General features: G+C 40.3%; 1 protein-coding gene across 6 annotated transcripts; it reads right to left on the minus strand.

Annotated features, from left to right (window-relative positions):
* Window positions 1-1,236: 1,236 nt before the first annotated feature.
* Window positions 1,237-24,804, minus strand: SLC25A30 (solute carrier family 25 member 30). Of its 6 annotated transcripts, none has more exons than XR_010922622.1 (10): window positions 21,386-21,604; window positions 18,977-19,058; window positions 17,446-17,593; window positions 16,253-16,347; window positions 15,860-15,945; window positions 13,368-13,463; window positions 9,592-9,734; window positions 8,852-8,990; window positions 5,529-5,889; window positions 1,237-4,534 (listed from the first exon to the last, which is right to left on the minus strand). XR_010922622.1 is itself a non-coding variant. In XM_067563141.1 (10 exons), the coding sequence occupies exons 2-10, from the start codon at window positions 19,038-19,040 to the stop codon at window positions 4,493-4,495; spliced, it is 894 nt and encodes a 297-aa protein (XP_067419242.1). In that variant the 5' UTR covers window positions 19,041-19,058; window positions 24,709-24,804; the 3' UTR covers window positions 1,237-4,492. The 6 variants fall into 6 exon arrangements, 5 of the variants coding, with proteins under 5 accessions (XP_067419242.1, XP_067419243.1, XP_067419239.1 ...); XM_067563141.1 differs by lacking the exon at window positions 21,386-21,604 and adding an exon at window positions 24,709-24,804 and having other exon boundaries at window positions 5,529-5,609; XM_067563142.1 differs by lacking the exon at window positions 21,386-21,604 and adding an exon at window positions 21,682-21,723 and having other exon boundaries at window positions 5,529-5,609.
* Window positions 24,805-25,979: the final 1,175 nt, after the last annotated feature.

Consider the following 25,979-nt stretch of genomic DNA (forward strand, 5'->3'; position numbering starts at 1 on the left):
CCCTACAAATAACTTGAAAATAAGTGAGGTAGAACTACGTTATTTATTGTACAGGCTCTGCACTGTGATTCCACAGTTGGAGCATTGGACTTCTCTGAAGTCCAAAGATGTGGTATTTTTGCTATAGCATTCACCATTTTGCTGCAGCTGGGTATGCTATATTGTTTTGTGCCTGCACTGCATCTTGGTCCTTAGCTTTTCTTACAAGGCATAATTAAGCTAATTACTAGGCCTGCTTCCTCCTGTGCTCTTCCAGGGAACCATGAAGTAAAGGGGCAGGTAGTGAAAGCTGGAGTTCTGTTTGCAGCATAGGAGTGACAGGAACCAGAATTGCCAGCTAGTAGTGTAGGCGGCCTGACGGCAGCCAGCTCATAGTGTAGGCGGCTACTTCTTTAGAATATACAATGGAAATTAAGTTGTGGAGCAGGTTACTTGAACAATGGCCCCAGTATATAGCAAGAACTCATCTTCAAAGTTAGTTTAAAAACTGCTACTTTTACACTCCTCTATGAGCCACACTGATGTGCACAGTAGGAAACAGGTATTTCACAATAGACTAAATGATTATTGTTACTGAATGTGGTCTGATTGTGTCTCACCTCTAGGCACTTAAACGTACTATTTCAGACAGATGCCAGCTGACATTTTATTGCAGCTTCAGTCCTGCACCTGCAGCACAATATAATGATGTTGTTAGGAATAGCAGGTCCCTCACTTAATAATTGTGTCCTCCTGCCCCAATTTTATCTTTGAGAGGCCAGTTTATAAATATCCCAAATAGCTGGCATTAGACAGCTTATGGTGAGGGAAAGAACATGCTATGGCACTGAAGAGAAGTGAGCTCAGGGCAGTTCTAGAGCTACAAGAAAGAGTATATGGAAGAAAGCCTTACTCAAGTGCTTCAGAATTGAGCCTGCTGCCTCTCAGGTCACATCCTCTCTATGGTGGTAGGTCACTGCTCCCTTCCACATCTTCAGCAGGTTTGTGGCCCCCTCCTAACCCCTCCACAATTTTATGGGAGGAAGGAGGAGACAGAAGGACAGCAGTTACCATCAACTGGGAGTCTCCCAGAACAGGTGGAGAGGGAAAGACACCACAGTCCAGATGTTTAAAGGAATTTAGGTACCTAAATATCCAGATAGGCATCTAAGTACATTTAAAAACATTATTACAGAAACATCTTCTTACTTCAAGCAGAATTAGGACATTTAAAAAATTTGTGAAAGACAAAAATAGTTTAATTTTCAAGATTGGATTTATTTCTACCAACCTGTGTTTTAATTAGTTCTAGAGATGAAGGATTATAACAGTCTTGACTGTTAATTGGGCAATAAGCACTGCTCAAGTGGGAAAGCCACCTGGAATGGATTTTTGTTAAAATATATTTTAGATCCACACAGGCTAAAGAATCTTACATTCTTTCCCCCACTTGTATTTATTATGCAGAAATACAATGAGACTTTTTCCTATGCAGATAAAGCATGTGAATAACAGCAATTCAAAGCATTAAATAAAAACAGTTTTCCTGTAACATTCCACATGAATAAATAACTTCACTAGCACAATACATGTATGAGCAGCAGTAACAAATTGGGCTGAATGACACGTTCAATATTTCAGAACACACTGATATGACCTAATATGAAAAAAAAAAGTGATGCAATTCTGTAAGTCTCACTAACTCAGTTATTTTTGGCACAATAAAGAGAATTGCTTTGGTGATTTTAACATTTGCATATCCCATTCAAATATGATAAGTTGCAGCATTAAGTGTTAGTAATGTCATTTGACAGATGGTGCATATTACTGCAAAGTCAGACAATATACTTGCATATACACTGCTCAAACTTAACTTTCCGGTACAGTGGTTTGGAGTAACCTGCCCATTCTGCATACCAAGCAGCATTGAGAATTTACCCATACCGAAGAAGTAAAGACAGAACATTTCTATAAAAGGCTCATACTATTAATATTAATGAGTAGATGCAAGTACATTATAACTGAATTTCAAACATTTAGCTCGGGGGAAAAAATATATTCCCCCCCCCCACACACACACACACACTTTTCCTTAAGAGAAGTTGTTTAAGAGCCACTGGTGCTGCTAGGTAAGTCTATTTTGATGTCCTCATGCCATTTAGAATTGTAGACCAGTTTTTTTCCCCCCCCCAGTATCTGTGGCATTGGTTCCCACCCTGGGAAATTGCAAACACCTTTCCTTTCCTTTATAGTTAGATAGGAATGTGGTCCCAAAACTTTGTTGTAACATGGAATCATGCTATGGAAAAGACTGGGGGAAAACTAATTCTTCCCTACCATCAGGACAGGGCAAGAGGGACACTGATAATAGTGAGGACTTCTAAATACTTGCAGATGCTGTCAGGATTTCCATTTTACCCACACAGCAATCGTTTGCAAAGGCATCTCAATTGGAAATCACAGATTATAGTGTTAAGCAGGGTTGGTATGGGGAGGGTACCAACCATCCAAAAGGGACAGTCTGACCTTTCTAGCATCATGGAGCCCTTGGAGCTGCAGGCTTGTCAAACTGGACGTGAATTAGCTAAGACTTCACACATGATTTGTTACTGTTATATTTCAGAGAGACACTGTCTCAATGGGCTGTTTTTAGTTACAAGAACCCTATTTTAAATTTAGTTAAATGATGCACTACAACATGCAATTTGTAGTACCAAGCAATTCGCCCTCACTGACCATCCTAAGTACACACTCTACCAAATGTTTCAGAACAATCCTAAGGTTGCATTTGTAAGTAAAATGTTGCTCAACTTAGGGACAATGCATTTTACTCATTCTAAAAAGTGTCTACATTCTAAAAAGTTTAGATTATATACACACTTAATTTTGATTTACGTTCTATACAAAAATATTTTAAAGATTTCTACACAAAAAAATTGCAGTAATACAGACAGCACACAAGCATAATTATGCATCATAATTGTTACCTTAAAAACAAACACTTTGAAAAGTAATTCTTTTATCTTAACTCTTGGTATTTTCAGAAGAAAAGTGCCTTGTGCATTTAAAAAAATACCTACTTTGTGCATTTTGAAACTAGCCATTTAAACAATGAAATGGTAAGAGTGAAACCCACAACAGCACATGAATTGCTTTAAATGGAATGTATGATTTTATGCAGATATTGTAATGAATGTTTCAAGAGGATTTCCATACACAGCTGTACATTTAATGATTCTACACTGCAAACTGAAAAATGCCTGTTTTGGATCCACTGCAGTCTTATACTTCACCCACACCCATGCTTTTATAACTGAATAAGTTGCATTCATACAGTAATCCTGACACTAGTTTTCTTTAGTTTATGGCAGCAACTTTAGTTGAACAATTCAAAGAAAAAGTAAAACCTACCCAGACGTCAACTCACACTGCCCTTGAAAAAAATTCTGTTTAAGTAACATCAATTGACTCATTTTGCTGAATGAAAGCATCAACACTGATGAGCACAATTCTCCTATAATTCTTGTTTAGGAAGGCAGAAATACATTACATTGCCTCTTTTGGATGTGTGCTCTCTGTATGTAAGCATCTGCATACCTTGAGCTCTGAGCTGTTCAACTGCCTCAATGCGTGTGGCATGCATCTTTCAGATGTGTAATGGCCACTAACTGATTAAAGCAGTTCCTCTTCATAACAAAAAATCAAACAAATGTTGAAAAATTAATTCCCTCTTGCACAGGAGTTAGATAGAGAAAAAAAGCTACACATTCACTCTCCCTAGTCTTTAGATATTCATTTCTGGACAAAAAACTTATGTTAGAGTCCCTTCTATTGAAGACTAAGAATAAGGTATCTTAAACTCCCAGACTTTTCTCAAACATGCAAAATGAAGACAGTAACAAGTTGTGTCACACTGACTCCCAACATAAGTTATATATACATTTAAATGCTAAGAGGCAACAAACATGCTCTAAACCCAGAAGTTCATTTAAACAAGCATTTTTACAAAAGACCTGAAGTCACTAGGAATAAAATGTTCAACGTCAGGCACTTGAACTCCAAGGCATCAAAAATTTCAGAAGTTAATGTGGTCATAAACTGTTGATTACACTAATAGCTCAAGTTCCATGAGCATAGACAAAAGACTGAGGCTCTTCCATTACCTACTTACCTCTGGACAAACAGCTCTTTTCCTATTAAGATTTCACCCAGAAATACATTTTAGCAGAAAAACCTTTGGAGTTGTATCATACATTATGGCCAACAGCATTTAAACAGTTGATAGAGGTATTTTGCCAGCTTTAGATTCCATTTCAGTAACTGCTGCATAACATTTGGCATATCGGTTCTGCTATCATTTGATGTATGGTCTTGATTTACAATGTTCTTGTGATGACCTTCTTGCCAGCAAGTCCTATGCTCCAATGGAGAAATCACTGAAGAGCATTTTTAAGATGCCTTGAGTTCAAATACCATGTGAGCACAGTTTACTGATTACACAATCTAGCATCTTTCAGAAATCCAATTTCTTCAGCTGTTCATATGTCAAAAAGAACTGGTGCAATTAGTCAAGGAAACAATTGCCGATACCTGTATTTTTGTTTAACACACTTGAGGTGTAATATCTACTGCATTCACTTAACAGATGCTTGTAGGTCTGGAACTTTTATCTCCCATTAAATGCCTCCTACACCCCCCACCTGACAGGTCACTCTTCTCCAGCAGTTACTAACTTTCCCTAGAATCCTTGGCACAGAGAACATTGTAGCAAATTGCTAATGGGGAAAACTTGCTTCAGTGCATGTTACTCTCACCAATAGGATCCTCCTTTTAGTTCAGCCTAAGCCTTCCTCAAGATCTATCCCAAGCACCTTAAGCATGCAAATTAGAATTGGGAAAGGCCAGAGACACCACAGACTGCAGGTTCCTCTTCTGTTTTTTGCTTCCTATCTTATTAGTAGGTGAAACTATGAAGGTGTGTAGATTCTTGTTTGGGAGAAGAGAGAAAGGAATATTACAGCTGCCTCTTAGCTTCTCACAAAGCAATGAGAACAGAAGGCTAAACAGATGGCAAATGGTCCACTGTACAAGTTATATAATAGGGTAGAAAAATAGCATGGGAGGGCGGAAGGGGAGAAAACAAAAAAAAACAAAAAAAACCCACCTTGTGACCATCTGCATAGTTTTATTAATGCAGGAAATCTAAAAGAGCAGAATCCCCTAAATTGCTAATTGACCTGTTCACTAGTATGTCAATTAAACTGCAATCTAAAAATATGCAAATGGCAAATTGAGAGCTAAAGGAAGAAGTGTTTTGAAAAAGATAATATTAAGAGGTTCAACTTCGTATAAAGCTTAGAGAATAATACTATACGTGCCAGTAGTACTCTATTTATAAAGAGTTGGAGAATAAGTGTACTTTTATACTGACAAATTGCACCAAACGTTTTATATGAAGCACATTTCACTAGACAATTTGTGTGTACTCAATGCCCAGTGTTGTTCACAGAAAAGTTTAAAGTATTTTCAAACACTTTTGAAGAGGATACAATAATATTCCAAGGACCAAGTCTCAACCAGTTTGGCCAGAATCCTTTATATAAAGCAAAAAAGCCTTCATTCCTCCACGTCTGAAACAAATATTTTTAAAAAATATGAAAAATGAGTTATTTTCATAAAAATTTTCGTTGAAGAGTTATATCCAAGCAAGAGCTAATACTTTACATTATGAATGCCATTGTGAGGTGCTCTGTGCTACCACAGGAGGAATTTACAGTAATAGTTTCTTGTCTCATAGCAGTTCACACTGGGAATGTTGCAGCATTACTGCTCATCTAGTTTTTAGGCCTCTCAAACTTTTCAGGGGAGTTTGGCATTTAAACCTGCTACTCAACGAGCTTCTTGTGGAACCTGCAATAGGACAGTAGGAGGTCCCAATGTCAAAGAAAGATCTTAATTTATCCACTCTAAATAAATTTTCACTGCTCTATTTAAATTAAATAATCCACATGGATTGCAACATTATAGGACTAAATTTAACTTTACCAGAAAAGAGGTATTAAAAATTAAATTTAAACCCAGGGATGGGGTTATTATTGTCCAGTAAAGGAACATGAAATATTAAAGACATAATAAGAATCAGAGCTAGTAAAAAAAGAGTAAGTGTGATATTTTGAAAATCTTTCCCCATGTTTTTGAAGTTTGAAGAGTTTCAATCTGCTTTTACAAGAAATGTTTAACGTAACTCTCATTTAGATGAAGAGCAGGTCAAATGGGACTATACAGACACCAACGCCAGTCTTTTTGAAGAAATCATCTCCATTTTCAAAGACATTTTAGGTAGTGTTCTCATTTTAAAAAGGGATCTTTCAGTTATGTTGGACTCACAATCTTCCGTTCCCAGCCAGGTGATTTTTAAGCATGAACCTTTACAAATACATTTTAAAAGACACAAAGACATTCAAAGACACAAGACCCTAAGAAAGGCTATATTGGGTCAGACCAATGATACATCTAGCCCAGCATCCTGTCTCAATGATCAGTGCTAGACTCTTCATTCCCTCTGAAGAGAACAGGGCAATTTTAAGTGATCCATCCAGTCATTCAGATGCAGATTCTGGCAGTTGGAAGCTTAGGGACACCCAGAGCACAGGGTCACGTCCATGATCTTCTTGGCTGATAGCCATGGACGGACCTATTCTCTGAAATTTATCCAATTTTTTTTTTAAACCCAATTTTACTTTTGGGCTTCACAACATCCCCCGGCAACAAGTTCCACAGGTGGACTGTGCAAAGTATTTGTGTTTGTTTTAAGCCTTCTCCCTAGAATTTCATTGGGAGACCCCTAGTTCTTGTGTTATGTGAAGGGGTAAACACTTCCATGTTCACCTTCTCCACACCTTAGCCAGTTACTGATCCATGAAGGGACCTTCCCTCCTATCCCATGACTGCTTACTTTGCTTAATGGACCTCTGGTGAGGGACCATGTCAAAGGCCTTCTGAAAGTCCGAATACATTATATTCATTGGATCACCCTTAACATGCTTGCTGACTCCCTCAAAGAATTCTAACAGATGGGAAGTTATGCATCACCATTTACAAAAGCATTGTTGACTCTTCCAACATATTGTTTTCATCTGTGTGTCTGATATTAGGAAAAAAATTTTCAGTAGGAGGGTGGTGAAGCACTGGAGTGGGTTACCTAGGGAGGTGGTGGAATCTCCATCCTTAGAGGTTTTTTAGGCCTACCTTGACAAAGCCCTGGCTGAGATGATTTAGTTGGGATTGGTCCTGCTTTGAGCAGGAGGTTGGACTAGATGACCTCCTGAGGTCCCTTCCGACCCTAATTTTCTGTGAAGAGTCAAGGATGCTTTTGTAAAGGGAAGTTATGCATCACCAATCTGTTAGAATTCTTTGAGGGAGTCAGCAAGCATGTTAAGGGTGATCCAATGAATATAATGTATTCGGACTTTCAGAGGGTCTTCATCAGCAGGTGGCTCTGTGTAAGATACATGTTCCCCAAGTAGCCTGTAAGAAGTGGGTTAAGCCAACTGTAGCCACCACAGGGGGAAGCTGCCAGTCTTAATCTGTGTCTAGACTACAGGCACTATAGTAGCAAAGCTACAGCTCTGTAACTGTACCACTGTAGTATAGACACTTTTATAGCAACAGAAGCAGTTTCTGTTGCTGTAGGTAATCCACCTCCCTATGCAACAGTAGCTGCATCTACAGAAGCATTCTTCTGTCAGTCTAGTCACATCTACACCAGGGGTTAGGTTGGCATACGTATGGCACTCAGATGTGATGCTATGTTGACCTAACTTAAGCACAGACCAGGCTTTCGTACCCACCACTGCAAGATACAGCTAGTAGTAATAAAAGGTGCTACACAAGATCCTCCACTAAAAAGGAGGACTGGATTTCACTGTCCTGGCCACACCCTTTGGGTGACCTTCTCTCCTTGGAAGTAGCCTCCAATTACACTTACAAATACTCAACAGGATGTTGAACTTTATTTCCCACAACCCTTTCAAAAAGTTGCTGTGTGTTTCCTACCCCTTCCTATAAGCTAGAGGGTAGGTTTTGGAGCCCCCTCTCCCAGTTAGGAGTACAACTCTGGCTTTGCTCCCTCCCAATACTCTAACCTGACTCCTTCTAGGAGAAAGGCAACTTTTTTGGCACATCCGGTTAGAAGCTAGGATACAGCTTCCTGTCTGCTCTGGCTAGAGTACTCCTGTCCCCTGCCTTCAAAACAGGAAGTGGAAGGAAGAAGTGAGAAATGTCAAAATTCTTTTTTTTTTTTTTTTTTTGTTTAAAATAATCATTTAACAGATTGGAATAGCTTAAAAAAAATCACACTTCTCTTCATTGCAACTGCAAATGGAAGGATATAAAGAACTGTCAACCTTAGGAGGCCACTATATTCAGCTGGTTTGAAAAATTCCTTATTTAATATTTCAGTGAATACTTTCATATGAAATTTTTTTAGTACTTTTTTTTTTTTTTTTTAAATATAAAAAGTGTTCATACATGTGACCCAAATACCAGCAGGAATGATTGTATATATGTGCATCCATGCTGAGACAGGCCACCTCCTTGCTTTCCATCAACACTGAGAATACGTTTTTAAACAGAAGGTGGGAGAGGTGGATACGAATTTGAGTCCAACATTTTGAAAGAGGCACAAGGGACAGCAAATTCAAGAGTTCAAAATGCATTATTCCCAGAGTTCTCTTTACAATAATTCCTACATTACAGAAGTGGGTTCTTCTAGAATAACTAACCATTTCTACCTACAATGCAGAAAACCCTAATTGTGTTTGATACAAGGTTCTATAAGAGTTATCACTAGTTGCTATACATTTGCACTTACTTGTAACAAGCAATCCAAAGTACCCTTGTAGCCTGAATGTGGCCCATCTTGAAATCTTCTCTGATTCATCATCCGTGTTCTCACAACATCAACTGGATTTGAAGCAAGTGCTCCAGCTAATCCACACGTGAAGCTCGCGCTAATGAAAGGTAAGCCATTATAAAAATATGACTTATCACCAAGAGTTTAGGAGTATACAGAAATGCTTCCTCCTTCCCCCACTTATGGAATAGATATTTCTACTATTGTATAGCTAAAAGTTGTGCTTGCATTTAATTAAGTGAAAAAGTAGTTTGTTAATAGATCTGAAAAAAAACACACACACACACACACACACACACACACACACACACACACACACGATAACAATCAGGAAGAAGTTTCACACTTTAAAAACCCATCCTGATATTTTCAGAGTAGTAAACGCATTTTAGTTTGAGAGCACACACACACTTTTTACATATTTTGAACTGTAAGAATGTCTACACAGGCCAAAATTGTGTAAATAGCACATGGCATGAGCTGTCATTTGAGATTATACTACAGTTAAACATTTAACACACTAGAAGTATATTTACAGCTCCACTGAGAAAAGCCAAACAAAATGTGAGATCTAATTATATCCTCTGAAAAGTTCAACATTAAGAGACTGATTTCTAACCACTGCCAGGGGATTTAATCATACAACTAGATCTATGTAAACCACTTTGAAAGCTTAACTTATGCCTGTTCAAACTTACAGGAAGTGAGTATACACAGTGTCTCCCAGAAGTCCAGACTTAATTATGTGCTTCTTCGTAAGATCATAAACGGGCAGCTCCACTCCCACAACAATTGCAGCTCTCTGAGCTGTGAGGGACACCCCCTGGCAAAACATAAAACACTTGAGATTTTTTTAAACTGCATCATTTATGTCTGGTTGACGATTATCTAAAATGTAATGGTATTTGAGTTAAAAGCACCTAGGAAATGTGTTCATAAAAGAAGTTTTTATAGACTGAACAAATATGCCCTATACATTTTTTTTTTAAATAAAGTAGTATAGATGTGTGTAAATGTATTGCTTATGAGAGATCCCAGTGACTGGAATTAATTTGCAGAACAGATAAAGCACAGTGGCAATATAAGCTTCCCCTACTGCTCCACCAACATCTCTGCTGTGACCTACAGCAGATGTTCTCAAACTGAAGTCTATGGACTACAGCTGGTAGTTTGCTCAGAGCAGGCTGGTTGGTTGGTGCTGGGCTTATTTTACAGTCAGCTGAGAGAAACGAGAAGACTGAGTGGGAGACATAATGGAGAGTAAAAGTAGGCTGATTAATCTTTGGGAAAAAAAAATGTAGTCGGTCTCAGATGAAAATAGAAGTCTTTTTCCATACACAGAATTTGACTAGCAGCCACAGGGATTTTCTGTAATCATGAATGGCATGCAAGGTAGTCCAGGACACTAAGATATGGTCCACATTGAAAATTTGAGAACCCCAGATCTGGAGGGATCATAGTTACAGGTGAGAAGCTAAGTTCATTAAATATTGTTTAATGCCAAGTAGAGTTTATTTTAAACACTGTAGTGCTTTTCATCCAGAGATCATAACATGTTTTATGAAGTGGCTACTACCCAATTCCTAAACGCTGCAGAAATTATTCTAATTTTACAGATGGGAAAAGTAGTGCACAGGTTAAGAAACACTTCCAGGACACATGGTTCTTGGTAGAACTTGGAATAAAAATCCCAACCTCCCAACTCCTAGACCCATCCCTTACCCACTGGATCACAAGAAACTGATCACTGAACAGCTCCACTGCCACTCTGCGCTAGGTTTGAACCAGAAAACTATAAATCAAGAGACTACTCCAGTCAAAGCTATATAGTCTCTGCTTACACAATCACTCATTTAATGATGCAAGCTTCCCCATACTGAAGCTGTTTAACAAAGCCAGCCCTGCACTGGAACCAAGCTTTATACCTGGGGTTCTCAAACCTTTTTTGCTGGGACTCCCTCTTTGAAGATATTTCAAGCTGTGACAACCCCCCTCAAAAATGTGACAACTCCCCCCTCCCCATGCCACCCTTACTGCCAAGTGTAGGGGCTGACAGCTTACACCCTCCCTCCCCCATAATAACCTCATGACCTGCAGAGGGGTCACAACCCCCAGTTTGAGAACCCCCCAGCTATACTATATTAAAAAGGTGTCAATTTTAAGTCAGCCAGTAAAGGTATATACACAGTTAATTCTACATTGTTGCAATACTCCTTGCAAGTGTTATACCTTGACGTTAATTCATTTACACAATTCTTGGAAGAGGAGTTCTATTTCCTGTACCAAGGAAATATTTTACCTCCAACCAAGGTAAGTAGCAGTTTTCAGCGGGAGAGAGGAAAACAGCTTTGGTCAATAACTTATAGCAGAGCTAAGGCTGAGAAATACCATTTAGAGGCTAAGTGTTCTAACAGCTGCATGCTTATTCAGATTGCCTTGAAATTAGCTGTGCCTCAAGGGGTAGGTTGAGTTAACTATCCGAATTTGGGGTCATTTGAGCAAACGAGTTCCTGAGAAAAAAGGAAACCCCTGAAAGAGACAGCATTTAATGTTGACAAATTCTACTTGGGTTGTGCGCAGACCTGGGGCTCAAACTGTGACTCTAATCATACCCCAAATTCATCCCAGCTTGTGCATGCCAAGCGCTCTTTGGGGAAGCAATATTCAAAAAGTGTTATTCAAGAAAAGGGTTAAGTTTTCTAGGGAGGGATGCACTTAAAATTCACGTGCCAAATGGATAACAAAGTACACATGCAGAAAAACTAGCCACGAGGTTTCTAGTCAGCCAGTTTCCACATGACTTGGGTGGCTGACAGGGACGTGCTACGGTCATTGAACTTGAGCTACACTTGGCAGACTTCTGCCAAAGATCAATATGGTATTTTTTGTTTTGGGAGAACATAATTGAGCACAGCAGGTAATTCAGAAGGTGCTCAAACTATTTGAGGAGAAAATAAGTTACACATGCAGACAACTGCTGGGAGGATTAGAGGCAGTGACATGGGCAAGGGGCTGAGGCAAAGGAAGAGAAATGGGAATGGTGGTAGCAAATGGGAGAGGAAGAGGTTGGGGGCTCAAATCAGAAGGGGTGGGAGGCAGGTGGCCTGTCAGCCCCCCTCTCCCTCAATTCTCCCCTGCTGTGTGTGCCAGGATCTGGGAGAGTCCTACCCCTGTGTGAGGATATGAGCCCCTCTTTCTACTTCCCATGCAAGCCAGGATCAAGTGCTCCTGAAGGTAAAGCAAATTGAAACCTATGAAAACCAGGACTGATGAGTCAAGGTACATGACATTCCTGCATAGGGATGGACCAGATGGGGTAGGGCACAGCTGGGGAAACCTGCCTGAAGCAGAAGCATGGGGAGCTCAATCTATCTAACCAAGGAACTGTGCAACCCTCCAGTAAGTCGCTGCCCATCATGTATATATGTAGCAGAGGGTGCCACACAGCAAGGAACAACTTTCTATGTGCTAAGGAGTCAATGGGACTGGAAAGGGAGGGTGAGCTAGATGCTGGCTTGGGGCTAGATGGGTAATGGTGGGGGGAGAAGTAGAAAAGGACAGCTACACCATCTTCTCATACTTGCTTAAAAAAAGTTACTGAAGTTACCATGTAATACTGTCAAGAGTTTGGGACAAACTGTGTCCAATTCTTCTCACCAGCCCTGAAAGCAGTTATATCTTCCAAAACATTTCAAAGCATGATTACTATCCCTATTCCACTGTAACAAAGTACACAGGAGGATGGAGGTGCACTAAGGAATCACATAACCATGTGGCCAAGTGGACAGAGCATAGGACTGGGACCTATTTCTGGATCTGCCACTGGTCACCCAGCAGGCCAATGGGGATAGTGATGTTTATAAAAAAAAAAAAACTTAACCCCTTTTGTAATCTACTGATGAAAAATGCTAAGAGCTAGGCATTACCACCAGCCAAGTTAGCATCTCAACTGCAAACTTATGAAATAACTGCAACTGCTTAAATGACCACTAACTCCTACAAAAAACATGTTACTCTTAAACTAGAAAATTCATTGACAAGAAACTTCAATAACCTAGCATTAACTTTGCTCAGTGATATATCGAGCCTTTCCAGACTATCAAGTTTGTGACACACAAACTTCTAAAAAACTAGAAATTGAAGCGTTATGGTTCATACTAATGTAACCTTAACTCTGCCATGGTACATCTAAAACTTTACACTCTTGTACACTACACCCCTTTTATAAAATGGAGTGAATACTCTAAAGAGGCGATGAATCTACATTCATTAGTACTTTTCACGTGCTTTTGAAATCCTTGGATGCCAACCAATACAGCAGTTAAAAAACATACATGGGATAAGATACACTTAATTGCAATATTTTGGCTGAGATTCCAGAGATACATACAATATGTACAATAGTAAATGGTTTGTTGGTTTTTAAATGTACTAGTGTCCTCAGAAGAGTTAGTATAATAGTTTAAGAACTTACTTTCCATAGTCCTCTAGTGCCTTCTTTTTGGTAAATGTGTATGAAATTGCCCATCATTCCTCCTTGAATCACGCTGCCTTGGGCCTGCATTCTGATCTAAGGCAGACCAAAATAAAAAAAATGGTGATCAGTTTTCAAACACTGAAAGTGATCATAATGTTGAGAAACAACTAAATTACAAAGAAAGGCACCGTAAAAGAATACAATTTAAAGCATTTTCAAAATAGGATACTTGCTTCTTAACTACAAGCAAGAACTGACTGCACCATGATAGTACTAGGTATCTATAGATATGTACCAGCTGTCCTTCAAGTGCAGCTGCTATATTTGGAACACTTTAATTTGAACTAGTACTCAGTGTAGCTCTTAAATTAGTTACCAGAAATCATTGCTATTTGTGAATTGGTGTGCTAACACATGTAGTTTAGATTGACAGAAGACTTCTGCATGATGTCCTTTACAGTGTTCTCATTTGAACTCACCAGTAACATTTTAACACAAAAGGTCAATATGATAAGCATTTCAGCTGGGAAGAATTACATACTCTGACTTTTTGGATTTGAAATTAAAAATGGATTTCTCAAGGACAAACTGCTGGATTCATGTTAAATGTGACAAGCAACTGAGTATTCATCCCTAATTTGGGGAGTTAATAGTGTTGTCACTCAGCATATATACCATCTTGGCCAAAACTGGGCTATCGCTTTGGAATTGAGCCTGTAACAAATTCAGGGCAACTGCACCTGTATTCTCCCTTTATGATCCAGCAAAGACACCCCCTCTAGGCTTCTGGCTCCCCCAACTGTTGCCTTTCTTTGGTGGAGATATGCATCTCCCCCTTCTGTCTGGGGTATTCCCAAGCTGCACAGATCCCTGACTATGTGATTTTCCTAGCAAAAAGATAATCTAAGCAGGACTGCTTCACTTCTCTCCTCAGACAGTATGCAGTGTGATTGTCAGTTATAAATTACCACACAGCTATTTCTAAACAAACAGATTTACTCTTAAGGTAGAAATCATTACAGAGAAAACATTAAAAACAAAAACCTACATTCATGCCAATAAGCTTAAAAGAGATCCCCCTCACTTCAACAAGGGCTCTGGCTGGTGATTAATCCTTCAACCAACACACAGCAGTGGCTCCCTGTGGTCATAAATTCATCACATCTTCAGCTCAGAACAAAACCAAACAAGTCTTACAGGGCTCACTAGGCCACAGCCCTTCCATCCCTTCCCTAAAGATTGGGGCCCAACCTTGGACCAGAAGTCCTGTCTGTTTGCAGATTAGAAAGACCCTGAGCCTATTTAAAACCAAGCTATTTAACCAAAAAAATCCTTTGTGTCCATTGGTCCCTGGAGAATCCAATTTGAAGTAGTACATGCAGAGCTCTCCAGGTGTGGCTTCAAAAGACCAATAACTGGAAGAATTACGTTAGCATCCCCCTCCTTCTAAAAAGGAACACAATCTCACAAAACCAAACACGATTGCATTTTTAACACAGTGATTTCAAGGACATTTATTTTAATTCATTAAAGTTTGTCCAGATATTGGTCCTCTGTCACAATGTGTACTATCGTTCCAGAATGAAGCCAATAAAGGTTACTTGTGTTGATACTTACACTACCTTTTCTATGAAATGGAAAGTTAACTTGTTTTAAATTCTGTTTTATTTGAGGGGAAGTAGCACTAAAATTAGCACATGTAAAATACAGTATCTAAAAAGCAAGATTCCCCCCCAATTCTCAGGAAACTATAGAATGTGCAGAAGCAGCCAAGTAATCTCAGGTCATGATTTTGTAAATTAAAACAGGATCCAGTCTTAGTACTTGAACAGGAGATACCACTTTTGTAGCAATTATTTTTTAATTTGTGGGTGTTGGTGATTTCACTAGGCGGCTCTCTGCTCAAGTCATTAATTCTCCATGAAGGGGTTATGTTTCAAAGGGGCATTGTGCTACTAGTTTTTCCCATAGGAGACAGAAAAGACATCATGACCTATAGGAATTTTTTCTAGAACCCTAGTACTTTTTCCAACCCAGAGATATCTGCAGGTCAGTGATGGATATATAGTCCTTTACATACTTTCAAGTGAATAGCATTGTATGTGTCCATTCACATGAATTTTTTTTAAATTTAGTGTACAGCTTCAGTACATCTCAAATTTGGGCCAAGAGGATGGAAGGAGCATTTTTAGTAGTCCATTCTGCTGTGAAGCAAGAAAAAATTAATATCAAGTGGTTTCCCTGTCCTTCAAGGGAATGGATTTAATCAAATTGCATGCTTCCAGATGACCAGCATGCCCAGAGGGAAATTCCAATGGTTCAGTTCTTCCCCTGGAACCTTTCTGAATTGCTGAGTAGGTAATTTGCAAAGTGAATATATTTAAAGCAACAGAACAACATGCAATGTTCATCAGTAGACTTTATTCTACCTTGAGAATACAAAAAAGGAACCTATGCAGAGGATAGAAACTTGATTAAAAATCCTTTACCTTCAAAACATCTGTAGGGTTGGCAATAGATGATGAAATCACGCCCGAAAGAATGCCACATAATACATTTATCACCAGGGTTTCATCTATTCCAGAAGCAAAAAGAAACGCTCAGCCACAGGCTTTTACACTGTGATAAGACATCAAGTGCAAGCGGTAAAGCTTTGTACCATTTTTAATAAAAAAAGCAGTTCAAATGAAGGAGCTAAACTTCAGTCCATTTTTTTTTTTTAATTTTTATTTTTTTAAAACATAGCTCAGTTTGTTGGAATTTTATTCGTGGAAACTTAAAAAGAAATAAATGTATGCATGCATCCTAAGACTGAAATGCAAACAAACAACTCTAGATGAAATATATTAGCAAGCAGTGGTAAAGCTGAAAAACCCACACACCTTCTGGTTGCTCAACCAACACTCTCTTCAAGCTTTGGTAAGTGCCTATTTTTATGGTTCCATATGAAGCCTGGCGTAACATTGCAGGGGCAATCCTATAAAATAGGAAGAAGCAGATAATGTGTACATACAAAGCACAGGCAAGGTTTATTCAAATTTTTAGGGGAGGGTAGGCTGAACTCAGTGTTCAATATAAAGTGAAAGGTTTGTTCATTAAAACCAGATGATTCCAGATCCAGTTACAGGTAATGGGAAGACTTTCAGTGAAGTGCAAGCATGAAAGAAATGAAGGTGTAATGGAGTACTACCCACCCTTCAAAATGCTGAGGAAAAACCCTGATCCGACTGCTATAATGAACACTGATACTGGAAAACTCTTAAAAATATGGTCACTGATTTCATAAACAATTTTTTTTAATTTGGTGCTCTAAAACTGTGAAAGTCAAACAGATTTTTACTACTGTTGTCATAGTTGATGCATTGCATGTGCAATGATATACTAGGACATAAGATAATCATTTTGCTACTACAACATTACTGCACCTAAGCTCTAATACAAACTTACTGCACTCATCCTTCATTTCTATGCTAGCATATATTTCTATTAATTATCAGTTCAGTAGAGATGACAGTACACAAATGAAGTTAGTTATCACTTGGCAGAGGAAGTTGGGATTTAAAAATTTACTTTTGCCATCATTAGTATGAAATGAGACATCTGACTTACATCAGATAATGTAAGATGTCTATCGTAGGATACTGAGAAAAGTCATTTTTACTACTTTAAATTACGTAGAAGTTGTGGTATTTTATTGCTCTATTTAGATGCATTTTCCAAAATTATAACACATTGTGAAGTACGTTTATAACAATACATCTACAATCTTAAAGCGAACTATGAAAAATCTCCTTTGTACTTCTAAGTTATTAAAAATAAGATGCCATTCACATGTCACAATTACCATGATGTAAAAAAAGTATTTTGAAAATTATGCACTATATTCTGAACCATTTCTATTCAAATATTTTGTCAGATGTGACTTGCCTTCCTTCTTCTCCCGTGATCTTTAAGTGAGGCTAATTTTTTTTTAAATCTTATTTATAAACTTCAACACTGTTGTATGCGACAGTATTTTTAAATAAACTGTTCCAAAATTCACAAATGCAAATTGGTTACATAAAATATATTTTACCCAGAATACAGTGCTTTCAATCCTTCTTCTCTCCATATCCTCACTAGTGCATGCACCATTCCTCTGTAACGGATCTCTTTATATTTGGCATCATTAGTTTGACCTTGAACCTGGAGACGTGTTTTGGTCAGATCAATTGGAAAAGTACCTTAAAGTCAGGGGAGGAAAAAAGCTCTTACTTTAACATGAAACATTTGTCTATCCAAAGCAGTTACATAAAAGACCAAATTTTAATGTAGAACCTCAAAAGAAATCCAAAAGAAAAAATGTACAGTTATTTGCAGGCTAACAGGAAAAAGTCAGTCATTTGTATTCAAAATAAGAATCATAACAGATCGCTTTATAGAGATCTCTACAGTGACAGCCAGTGCTTCAATATCCAGTTACATAGAGACAAAAACAGAAATTTCTGCTACAAGCCACAAATTTGCCCAGACCTGTAAGTCCCACTGATCATGCTATTAGTTCCGACTGACATCAGTGCAACTACTGACATGAACATTATAAGAGTAAAGTTCTGCAGAATTGAACTCTACATGGGGGTAGCTTAAGGGCAGACCCTCAAAGTTCATATTCTGTGACATTATACATCAACATCTATACTGTGTTACTTCATAGCGAAAAAGTCAATTCAGCCTACCTATGATGTTAAATTAATTGAAAGGCTATCATGATTACTTTGCTGTTAGATATTTCAAGCTGTACACAAGGGCAAAAATTGTGGCAATTATTTCTTCCACAAAAGGAATTGCTCCTGATTAAGTGTTACACATTCTCCTGAGGCTTGAGGGAATAAATGGTTTCTTTCTCACATCCACCCCCTATAATCTCTATTTGCCTGTTTAACCTCTTATGAGATCACCACCATATTTTAGGATAATACTGTTGGACAGATATAAATAACCACATGAGAATGTCCATATAACTAAATTTAGATGCAGAACTCTACTCACAATTTACTTGATTGCTGTTATTTCTATTCTTTCTATATCCTTACCACCTGTAAAATTCTGTTCAAAGATCAGTAGAGAATCCACCCTAAACATTCAAACTAAATTGATACCATTTGTCACATGCCCTTCATCTGAGATCTAAAGCCAATAAGATCAGTACCATTTCCAATATCACATTTCCAGATCTCAATGTTATAAATTAAGAAAAAATTCCACCATTCCAGGCTTCCCCTTTAGTACTTTTAAAAGTTTTTATTATAGGATATCTTGAAGGAAACAATTCTTTTCTTTAGAAAACCAAGATAAGATGACAAACATTTGTTTAACAACGTGAAAAAATGAGTATCAATCAATTGTGATTTCCACCCCCACCCCCCCCCCATACACTTCAAGAATACACATTTTACACAAAAAGCAACAAAATAGCCTTTCAAATTTAAGTACTCCTGGAAGCACTTTTAAATGTTAGTAATCTATTGTAGTAGCTATTTTTATTTTGCACATTAGATAAATTTGAGAGTTGAAACTGAACCATCTAATGTAGAATAAGTCATGCAAACAGAAGATTAACTACTTACCACATTCTGCAGTGATTGAAGCTAAGCCTCCATAAACAAATGGCTTCCAGTTCAGCGCCGACATTCTTCTGGATTCTTCTTTCTGTAAGAGGAGGAAATAGCTTTTAATAGGTATTCTAAAGATACAAAATATTAGTTCTTTTAGGAGACCTACATTGACCAATATTCTGGATTTAATAAATGCATTTGAGGGAATATTAGTAGTCTTTACTACAGCAGCAACAAGAGATCTAGATTATAATGTGTAACAGTACAGTTAACTTTCTGAAGGTCAATGTGACCTTTAACTGACATTCCGGTTACCAGAAAGATGGTTAACAATACTATCAACACACACCTGGATCAGAATCAAGACATTCAACAAGTGTTTTGACTACCTATACCTTGATTGTGAAAGGCTAGAACAAATACTTCTCAGGGATAACTTTAGAAGCACAGAACTCAGTATTACCAGGATTGACTATTAAGCTCAAAAGTGTGCAACCCCACCCATGTTTCTACAATTCTAGCTGAGCTACTATTAATGTAACTACGGCTTCAAATCCAGTGTGATTTTAAAGTAGGTCATTATTGAATTTTTGGGTCTATTCTTTTGAAATGAAAGAGTTCTAATGAAAGAGTTAATCAAGAAGCAGGTTGGCATTGGCTTGTTATTACCATATTTGCACACAAATATCTAGACATTGCTGTTAATTTCTCAAGTTTTTTATTGCTAATAGTGATTACATCTATTAAATTGCTGAATGTATCATTCTTTTATTAGGTATACAAGGGTATTAGCCACTTCTTCAGAGCTTTGGTTTTTTTTTGTTTTACATGAATTCACAGGGTAAGCAAGCAGCTTGACAGAAGTGATAACAGCAGAGCAGGAGGACACAAGTTACAGTAGAGAAGATAGTTACACCTTTGCAAGAAGTTGAAGTCACCCAAGGATAAGCTTAGATACAAAAAAATAATAGCATTTCCATGCCATACCACGTCAAAAGCATTTTATCTCCAAAAGTGGCCAGCATCAGATGTAATGAAAATAGATAAAAGAAACCCCATATCAAACAATTGTGGAATTTTCTGCCCACAAGGGACTTCTCTTCCTAACCTCAGGAAGAGAATGGCTGTCATATGTCCTAAAGATTTGTCTCCTTTCTATATTTTCCTCATTTCCAGTGAGGACGTTGATATTCTAATCTAAATCTAATCCTTTTAAAAATCCTGCTAAAACTTCCAGAATCAGTGTTAATCTCATGCCAGTGAGTTCCACAGGATATAATTATGTGACTTCATCTAAAACATCCAACAGTACCTTCTTGTACAAAGTATTCCCTTTCTCCAGATTTGCATTTCAGTTTCACTGATTGTATCTAACATCATAATAAAAAGAACAAGGACAATATATGATTTACCAGCTCTATAAACAACATTCATTGTACACATTTCATGGTAATGTTGGTATCCTCTGTATTTGCCAAAACAAAAATGAAACCTTCTTAATCTTGGACCTTATGTTCAGAACTGCCAAGAACCCAGAACTCCAGACGAAGTTCATGGAAACTGCAGATGCTCAGCAAGGCTGAAGACAGACCAGCAGTAACTCAGCTTCCCCCATCACATTATTTTATGCAAGAATTATTTGTGACACCAGTTTTTTTTAACCCTTCTCAGTACAGGAAAAAGCCACCAGACACAGATTTCAAAACAATCAAATCTCCATTATAATTCATCTTGTTCTTACCAGTCTCTCTGTAGTTTGGAGAACTAAGAAAACTGAGCTGACAGCAGAAGTTACTAGTTTTCCAAAGACAATAAGTGTTATTTTTGCAGTACTAAACTAAGCCATCTTTCTTCCCTGTGCCTGTCAGCCTACGTTCCCCCCGAAAAACTGGGGATAGCTCTCTGCTGCCAAAAGCAAACCCGAACAGCAGCTTGCTTCCCGCCTGACATAAAACAGGGCACCAAGGCCAGGCCCCTCGGAGGGAGCCGAGCTGAAAGGGAGGGGGAGCAGGAAAGCAACAGGAATGTCAGTCAACCTGCCTTCAAGGCTAACATGTCAAGACAAACCGATGCTGCTGGGATGAGAGGCGAGAACCAGGCCGGCTGAAGGCGCGCGGCGGCCGGGCAGCAGGGCCTCCTCCGGCAGCAGGGTCCGGGGCTCGCACCTACTGCCCAGCACCCCTGAGCCCCCCGCACCTCCATGATTTCTCCGGCCCGTGGCGATCGCGCCCCAATGAAGCCCTTGGGGGGGGGGGGGAGAGTAGCGGGAACACTCCCCGCCCTGCAGTCGGGTTTCCCCAGGCGGCGGCGCCGCCAGCCAGCAGCGCGCTCGCAGGCCACGTTCAGACCCAAGCCCGGCCGGCAGCAGGGCCCCGCCGCCATCACACACAGTCGGCGGCCCCCTCCCCAGCAAACGCTTACCAGCGGCGCCTCGCTCTCGCCCGCTGAGTCCCAGCTGACTCGCCAGCCAACAAGGCCCCAGGGTCAGCCCAGCCGCGCCACCTGCGACTCTGGGGGGGGGTGTGTGACCTCACGTGACCCGGCGGACGGTTTAGATATAACCGGCCGGCCCAGCGCCCCTTCCCCCAGCAATGCCGGTACGCGACTCCAGGCCTGCTCACCCCCGCCAACCGCCGGGCCACGAGACCCAGCGAGCCACGCCCCCTCCTCCCATTGGTGGAGCGGGACGAGGCTGCCCGTGATGTCAGGCGGCTCACCAGATGAGGACTGGGTGGGTGCGCGAGGAGGGTACGGCGGGCGGCTGAGCTGAGCTGAGTGAGCTGAGCTGAGCTGTGGCGGTGTTTCTGCCCTAGGGCGGGGGTTACTTACAAGGGCTGCGGAGGGGGTGTGGGGAGGTAGATCTACTCCCCCCCGCCAGGCTCAGGCCTGTCTGCACTCAGACCCAGGTGCACCCTGGGCTCTGGGGGGGCGGGAGAGAGTCGCTGTGCCCCTGTGTCTCCCCTAGCAAATAACAAAACACCCGTCTTCGTCGTGAGAGCTGGGCTCTGTTCCCAGCTCAGCCACTGGCCAGGCACCTACTGGGAGACCTTGGGCAACCCACTTGCACCGCTCTGTGACTCAGTTTCCCCAGCTGTGGAATGTCCTTTGTCCTTACTGAGCATCCTCATCGAGCCACACACCGCTTAGTACTGGCCAAACTGTATGTGCTTGTGCCTCCTCTCAAAGCCTTTGTGCGCAGGACAGGACTGTGCATGTGCCATCCTCGGAGTGACTGAACATGCTTCTACACCTACCATCGTCTCACAGAGACTGGAGCATGCTCCCTCCTCTTCCCCTGGGATACTGGGGCAAAGCCAGACTTTCCCTCTAATGGCTACTCCCAACTGCTCTGGTGGTCTGGGGTGGGGCAAAGCACTGGAACTGAGACAGAGAAGGGACAGGGAGCCTGTCTTTCTTATGCTCTCAATGTCCCTGCTGCTGTCCCGCACCCAATGTTGAGGAGGAAGCTGTTTCAAATGCAGAGCAGACAAGAGCTGGGGGGAGGAGGAGAGTAATAGAGCCTCAGTCTGCTCAGATGGGGACTTAAGTGGGGAGAGAAAAACTGAGATTGGCTGGTCAAAGTGGTTGGTTGTGACCGGGAGCCCAGAAGGGACTGAGATCAGAGGCAATGGAGGTGTGGAGCTGATCTGGACTAGGAGCCTGGGAGTAGGAACTATGTGGACTGAATGAGGCAAGATTACTATGGAAAAAATAGTATGTGATCATTAGCTGCACAAGGGGACTGAATTAAGGTTGCAGAGCCAAGAGCGAAAATTTTAAAAGACCTGCTGAGCAAAGAAATAGACAATTGAAAGGTGTCAAGAATCCCTGGACCTGAGGTCAAATGAAAGTCATTCCTATATTACCTTGAACAGAAATTAGCCTCCAATGCCACTACTGTCAGAGGTCTATTTCAAGATGTTACTAGAATGGTATTTTAACTTGTGCATTTAAGATTTGTGTTCTGATACTGTTCCACCTGACCAAGCAGGTCTGTCAGGTATTTAAATTCTACTCTGTTAAGGAGCAGATCTCTCTCCTCCTTCCACCTCCTGCTTCCTCTCTACCACCAATTATAGGGACATAGATTCTGCTCTACATATTAAAGCTGGATGACTGTGATCCCTTCAGTCCCCCTAGACCTGCACTGTGTGTGAGGATATATGGTCTGTGTCTTTAAATCTGGCACAGGAAGCCAGGCATATATGTGGGCTGGGAAAGGTTCTATACAGATGCTCTAGGTGAAGCAGAGAGAGAGAGACTTTAGAGATTAAAAATGTTTTTCTTATTCTAATAAAGAACCTTTTTAAGTGTTAGAACAAAGCAACTCTGTATGATTCTTTACCACTGTCACATGACACTGATTCCAAATAAAAATGCTTCTTTGCATATGGACACACACATTATGGCATGCAATATATTAACTATATATGGCATTAAGCAACATGAAATAATATATATAGTGCCTTCCTCCTGAAATTCCTACAAATAGGAATAAATTTAACATCACTGAAATGCATCCACCACTGGGGAGGAATGCAGAAGCTATTTAAAAACACTGCACAGCAGTTTAGGACAGGAAGTTAAGTAGCTTATTATAGCCAACTGAATCTGCTGGCATAATGTAATTACTTGATCTGGAACTTGGTAAGGACACAGGTTAACAGCTCCCCTTACATGGAAAGGGCCAGCTGAAATTTAATTATTCCAAGTGATAAGGAAATTGATTTTACATCTCCAAAGAAAGAGGCTTTTACAGGCTTCAGAGGAAATTACACTCTCTTGAGATGTACTTCATGTGAATCTAGCATAATAACAATCTTCCAGAAGAAGCCCCAAGCAATCAGAACCCTCCCACTGTAATCTGCAAACAAATACATTGCATATAGAGAAACTCTTCCAACTATGGCAGTAAGACATTCAACCTTTGTCCCATTTTAGGCCACATATACACTACAAAATTATGACAACCTAAATTATGTCGGCATACAGCTGCCACAGTTATTACATCACTTGTGCGTATCCACTATGCTCCTTGTGTCGGAAGAACATGTCCTCACTCTGAGTACTATAGGTAGCTATCGCATTGCGCAGCTCACCATCATTCTGCGCAGGGTGTTTTGGGAATTTTTGCAATGCCTCATGGGACCAAAATAAGTCATGTAGAGTGTCATGGACATGCAACCTGAGGCAGCTTGAATCTGGGGTACCGCTGAGCCTCCTTATTCTTGTGGCTTGGGCTGACTTTCAACATTACTTCTGCTGATGACACGCAGTTTCTCCAGACCCTCACCAACATGACAGCAGGTGGCACCCCACGTCCAACTGAGTCACATGAATACTCTGCCTGAGCCACTCATGCACCCAACCCACCACAGAGCCAGGTGAAAGCCAGTAACCCCCACAGACACCAAGCTCTTATTACACAGGAATGCACCCTGAGATAATACCATCTTGTGCTGGACAAAGATTTGTTCAGTGCAAGCTCAATATTAAGTCCATTTTCCCCTCAGTGTGAGGAAGGCATGCATCAGTTTTTATTAACAGAGCAAAGATTGCCTAAATACCTCACTCAAAAATACACCGGTTAAGATAAAACATTAAACAAGTTGAATAACTACAGAAAAATAGATTTTAAGTGATTATAAGTTGTTAACATAAAGAGACTAGAAATAGTTACAAAAGCAATAAAAATAAGAATGCAATCTAAATTCTAACAGGATTTGAATCTAGAAATGTCTCACCCTGAGAGATGGTACAAGCAGGTTACAGTTCTTCAGTACACAGGCCGCCTGCTTTGCAGCCTGGGACTATCCCTCTCCCAGTTCAAAGTTCTTTGTCTTTCAGATGTTTCTTCAGTTGTTGAGCTGGGGGGAGAAAGAAGCAAAATGCTGATGTCACTTCCCTTCTTTTATAGTCTTTTCCAGCTTGCTGGAACAATCAGTGCTTGTGACCTGGGGGGTTGTCCTCATTGGTCAATCAGTATTCCATGGTGTACATGCTTTCTTGGTGATGTCTCTAGGGATGGGGTTTGGGAGAGTGGACTTTCCTTAGTGGCCCGTTAGCACATCTGGCTACCTCATTGTTGTGCCTGAAAGGCTGTTTGTGGAGTTTCCCACCTTGCAACATGTTCTAGTAGAATCATAGAAGATTAGGGTTGGAAGGGACCTCCGGAAGTCATCTAGTCCAACCCCCTGCTCAAAGCAAGACCAACCACAACTAAATCATCCCAGTCAGAGCTTTGTCAAGCCAGGCCTTAAAAACCCTAAGTACAGAGATTTACCACCTCCCTAGGTAACCCATTCCAGTGTTTTACCACCCTCTTAGTAAAAAAGTTTTTCCTAATATCCAACCTAGATCTCCCTCACTGCAATTTGAGACCATTGCTCCTAGTTCAGTCATCTACTACCACTGAGAACAGTCTAGCTCCATCCTCCCTGGAACCCCCATTCAGGTAGTTGAAAGCTGAAATCAAATCCCCCCTCATTCTTCTCTTTTCCAGACTAAACAAGCCTAGTTCCCTCAGCCTTTCCTCATAAGTCATGTGCTCTAGCCCCCTAATAAATTGTGTTGCCCTCTGCTGGACTCTCTCTAATTTGTCCACATTCTTTCTGTAGTGAGAGGCCCAAAATTGGACACAATACTCCAAATGTGGCCTCACCAGTGCCAAAAAGAGGGGAATAATCTCGTCCCTAGATCTGCTAGCAATGCTCCTACTAATGCAGCCCAAAAATCCATTAACTTTCTTGGCAATAAAGGCACACTGTTGACTCATATCCAGCTTCTTGTCCACTGTAACCCTCCAGGTCCTTTTCTGCAGAACTGCTGCCTAGCCAGTTGGTCCCCAGTCTGTAGCTGTGTATGGGATTCTTCCATCCTAAGTGCAGGACTCTGAACTTGTCCTTGTTGAACCTCATGAGATTTATTTTGGCCCAATCCTCCAATTTGTCTAGGTCACTCTGTATCTTATCCCTACCCTCCAGCATATCTACCACTCCCCCAAGCTTAGTGTCAT

This window comes from Emydura macquarii, unplaced genomic scaffold (assembly GCF_026122565.2).
Source record: "Emydura macquarii macquarii isolate MOO-44397 ecotype Brisbane River unplaced genomic scaffold, CSIRO-AGI_Emac_v2 contig_2473, whole genome shotgun sequence".
NCBI lineage: Eukaryota > Metazoa > Chordata > Testudines > Chelidae > Emydura > Emydura macquarii.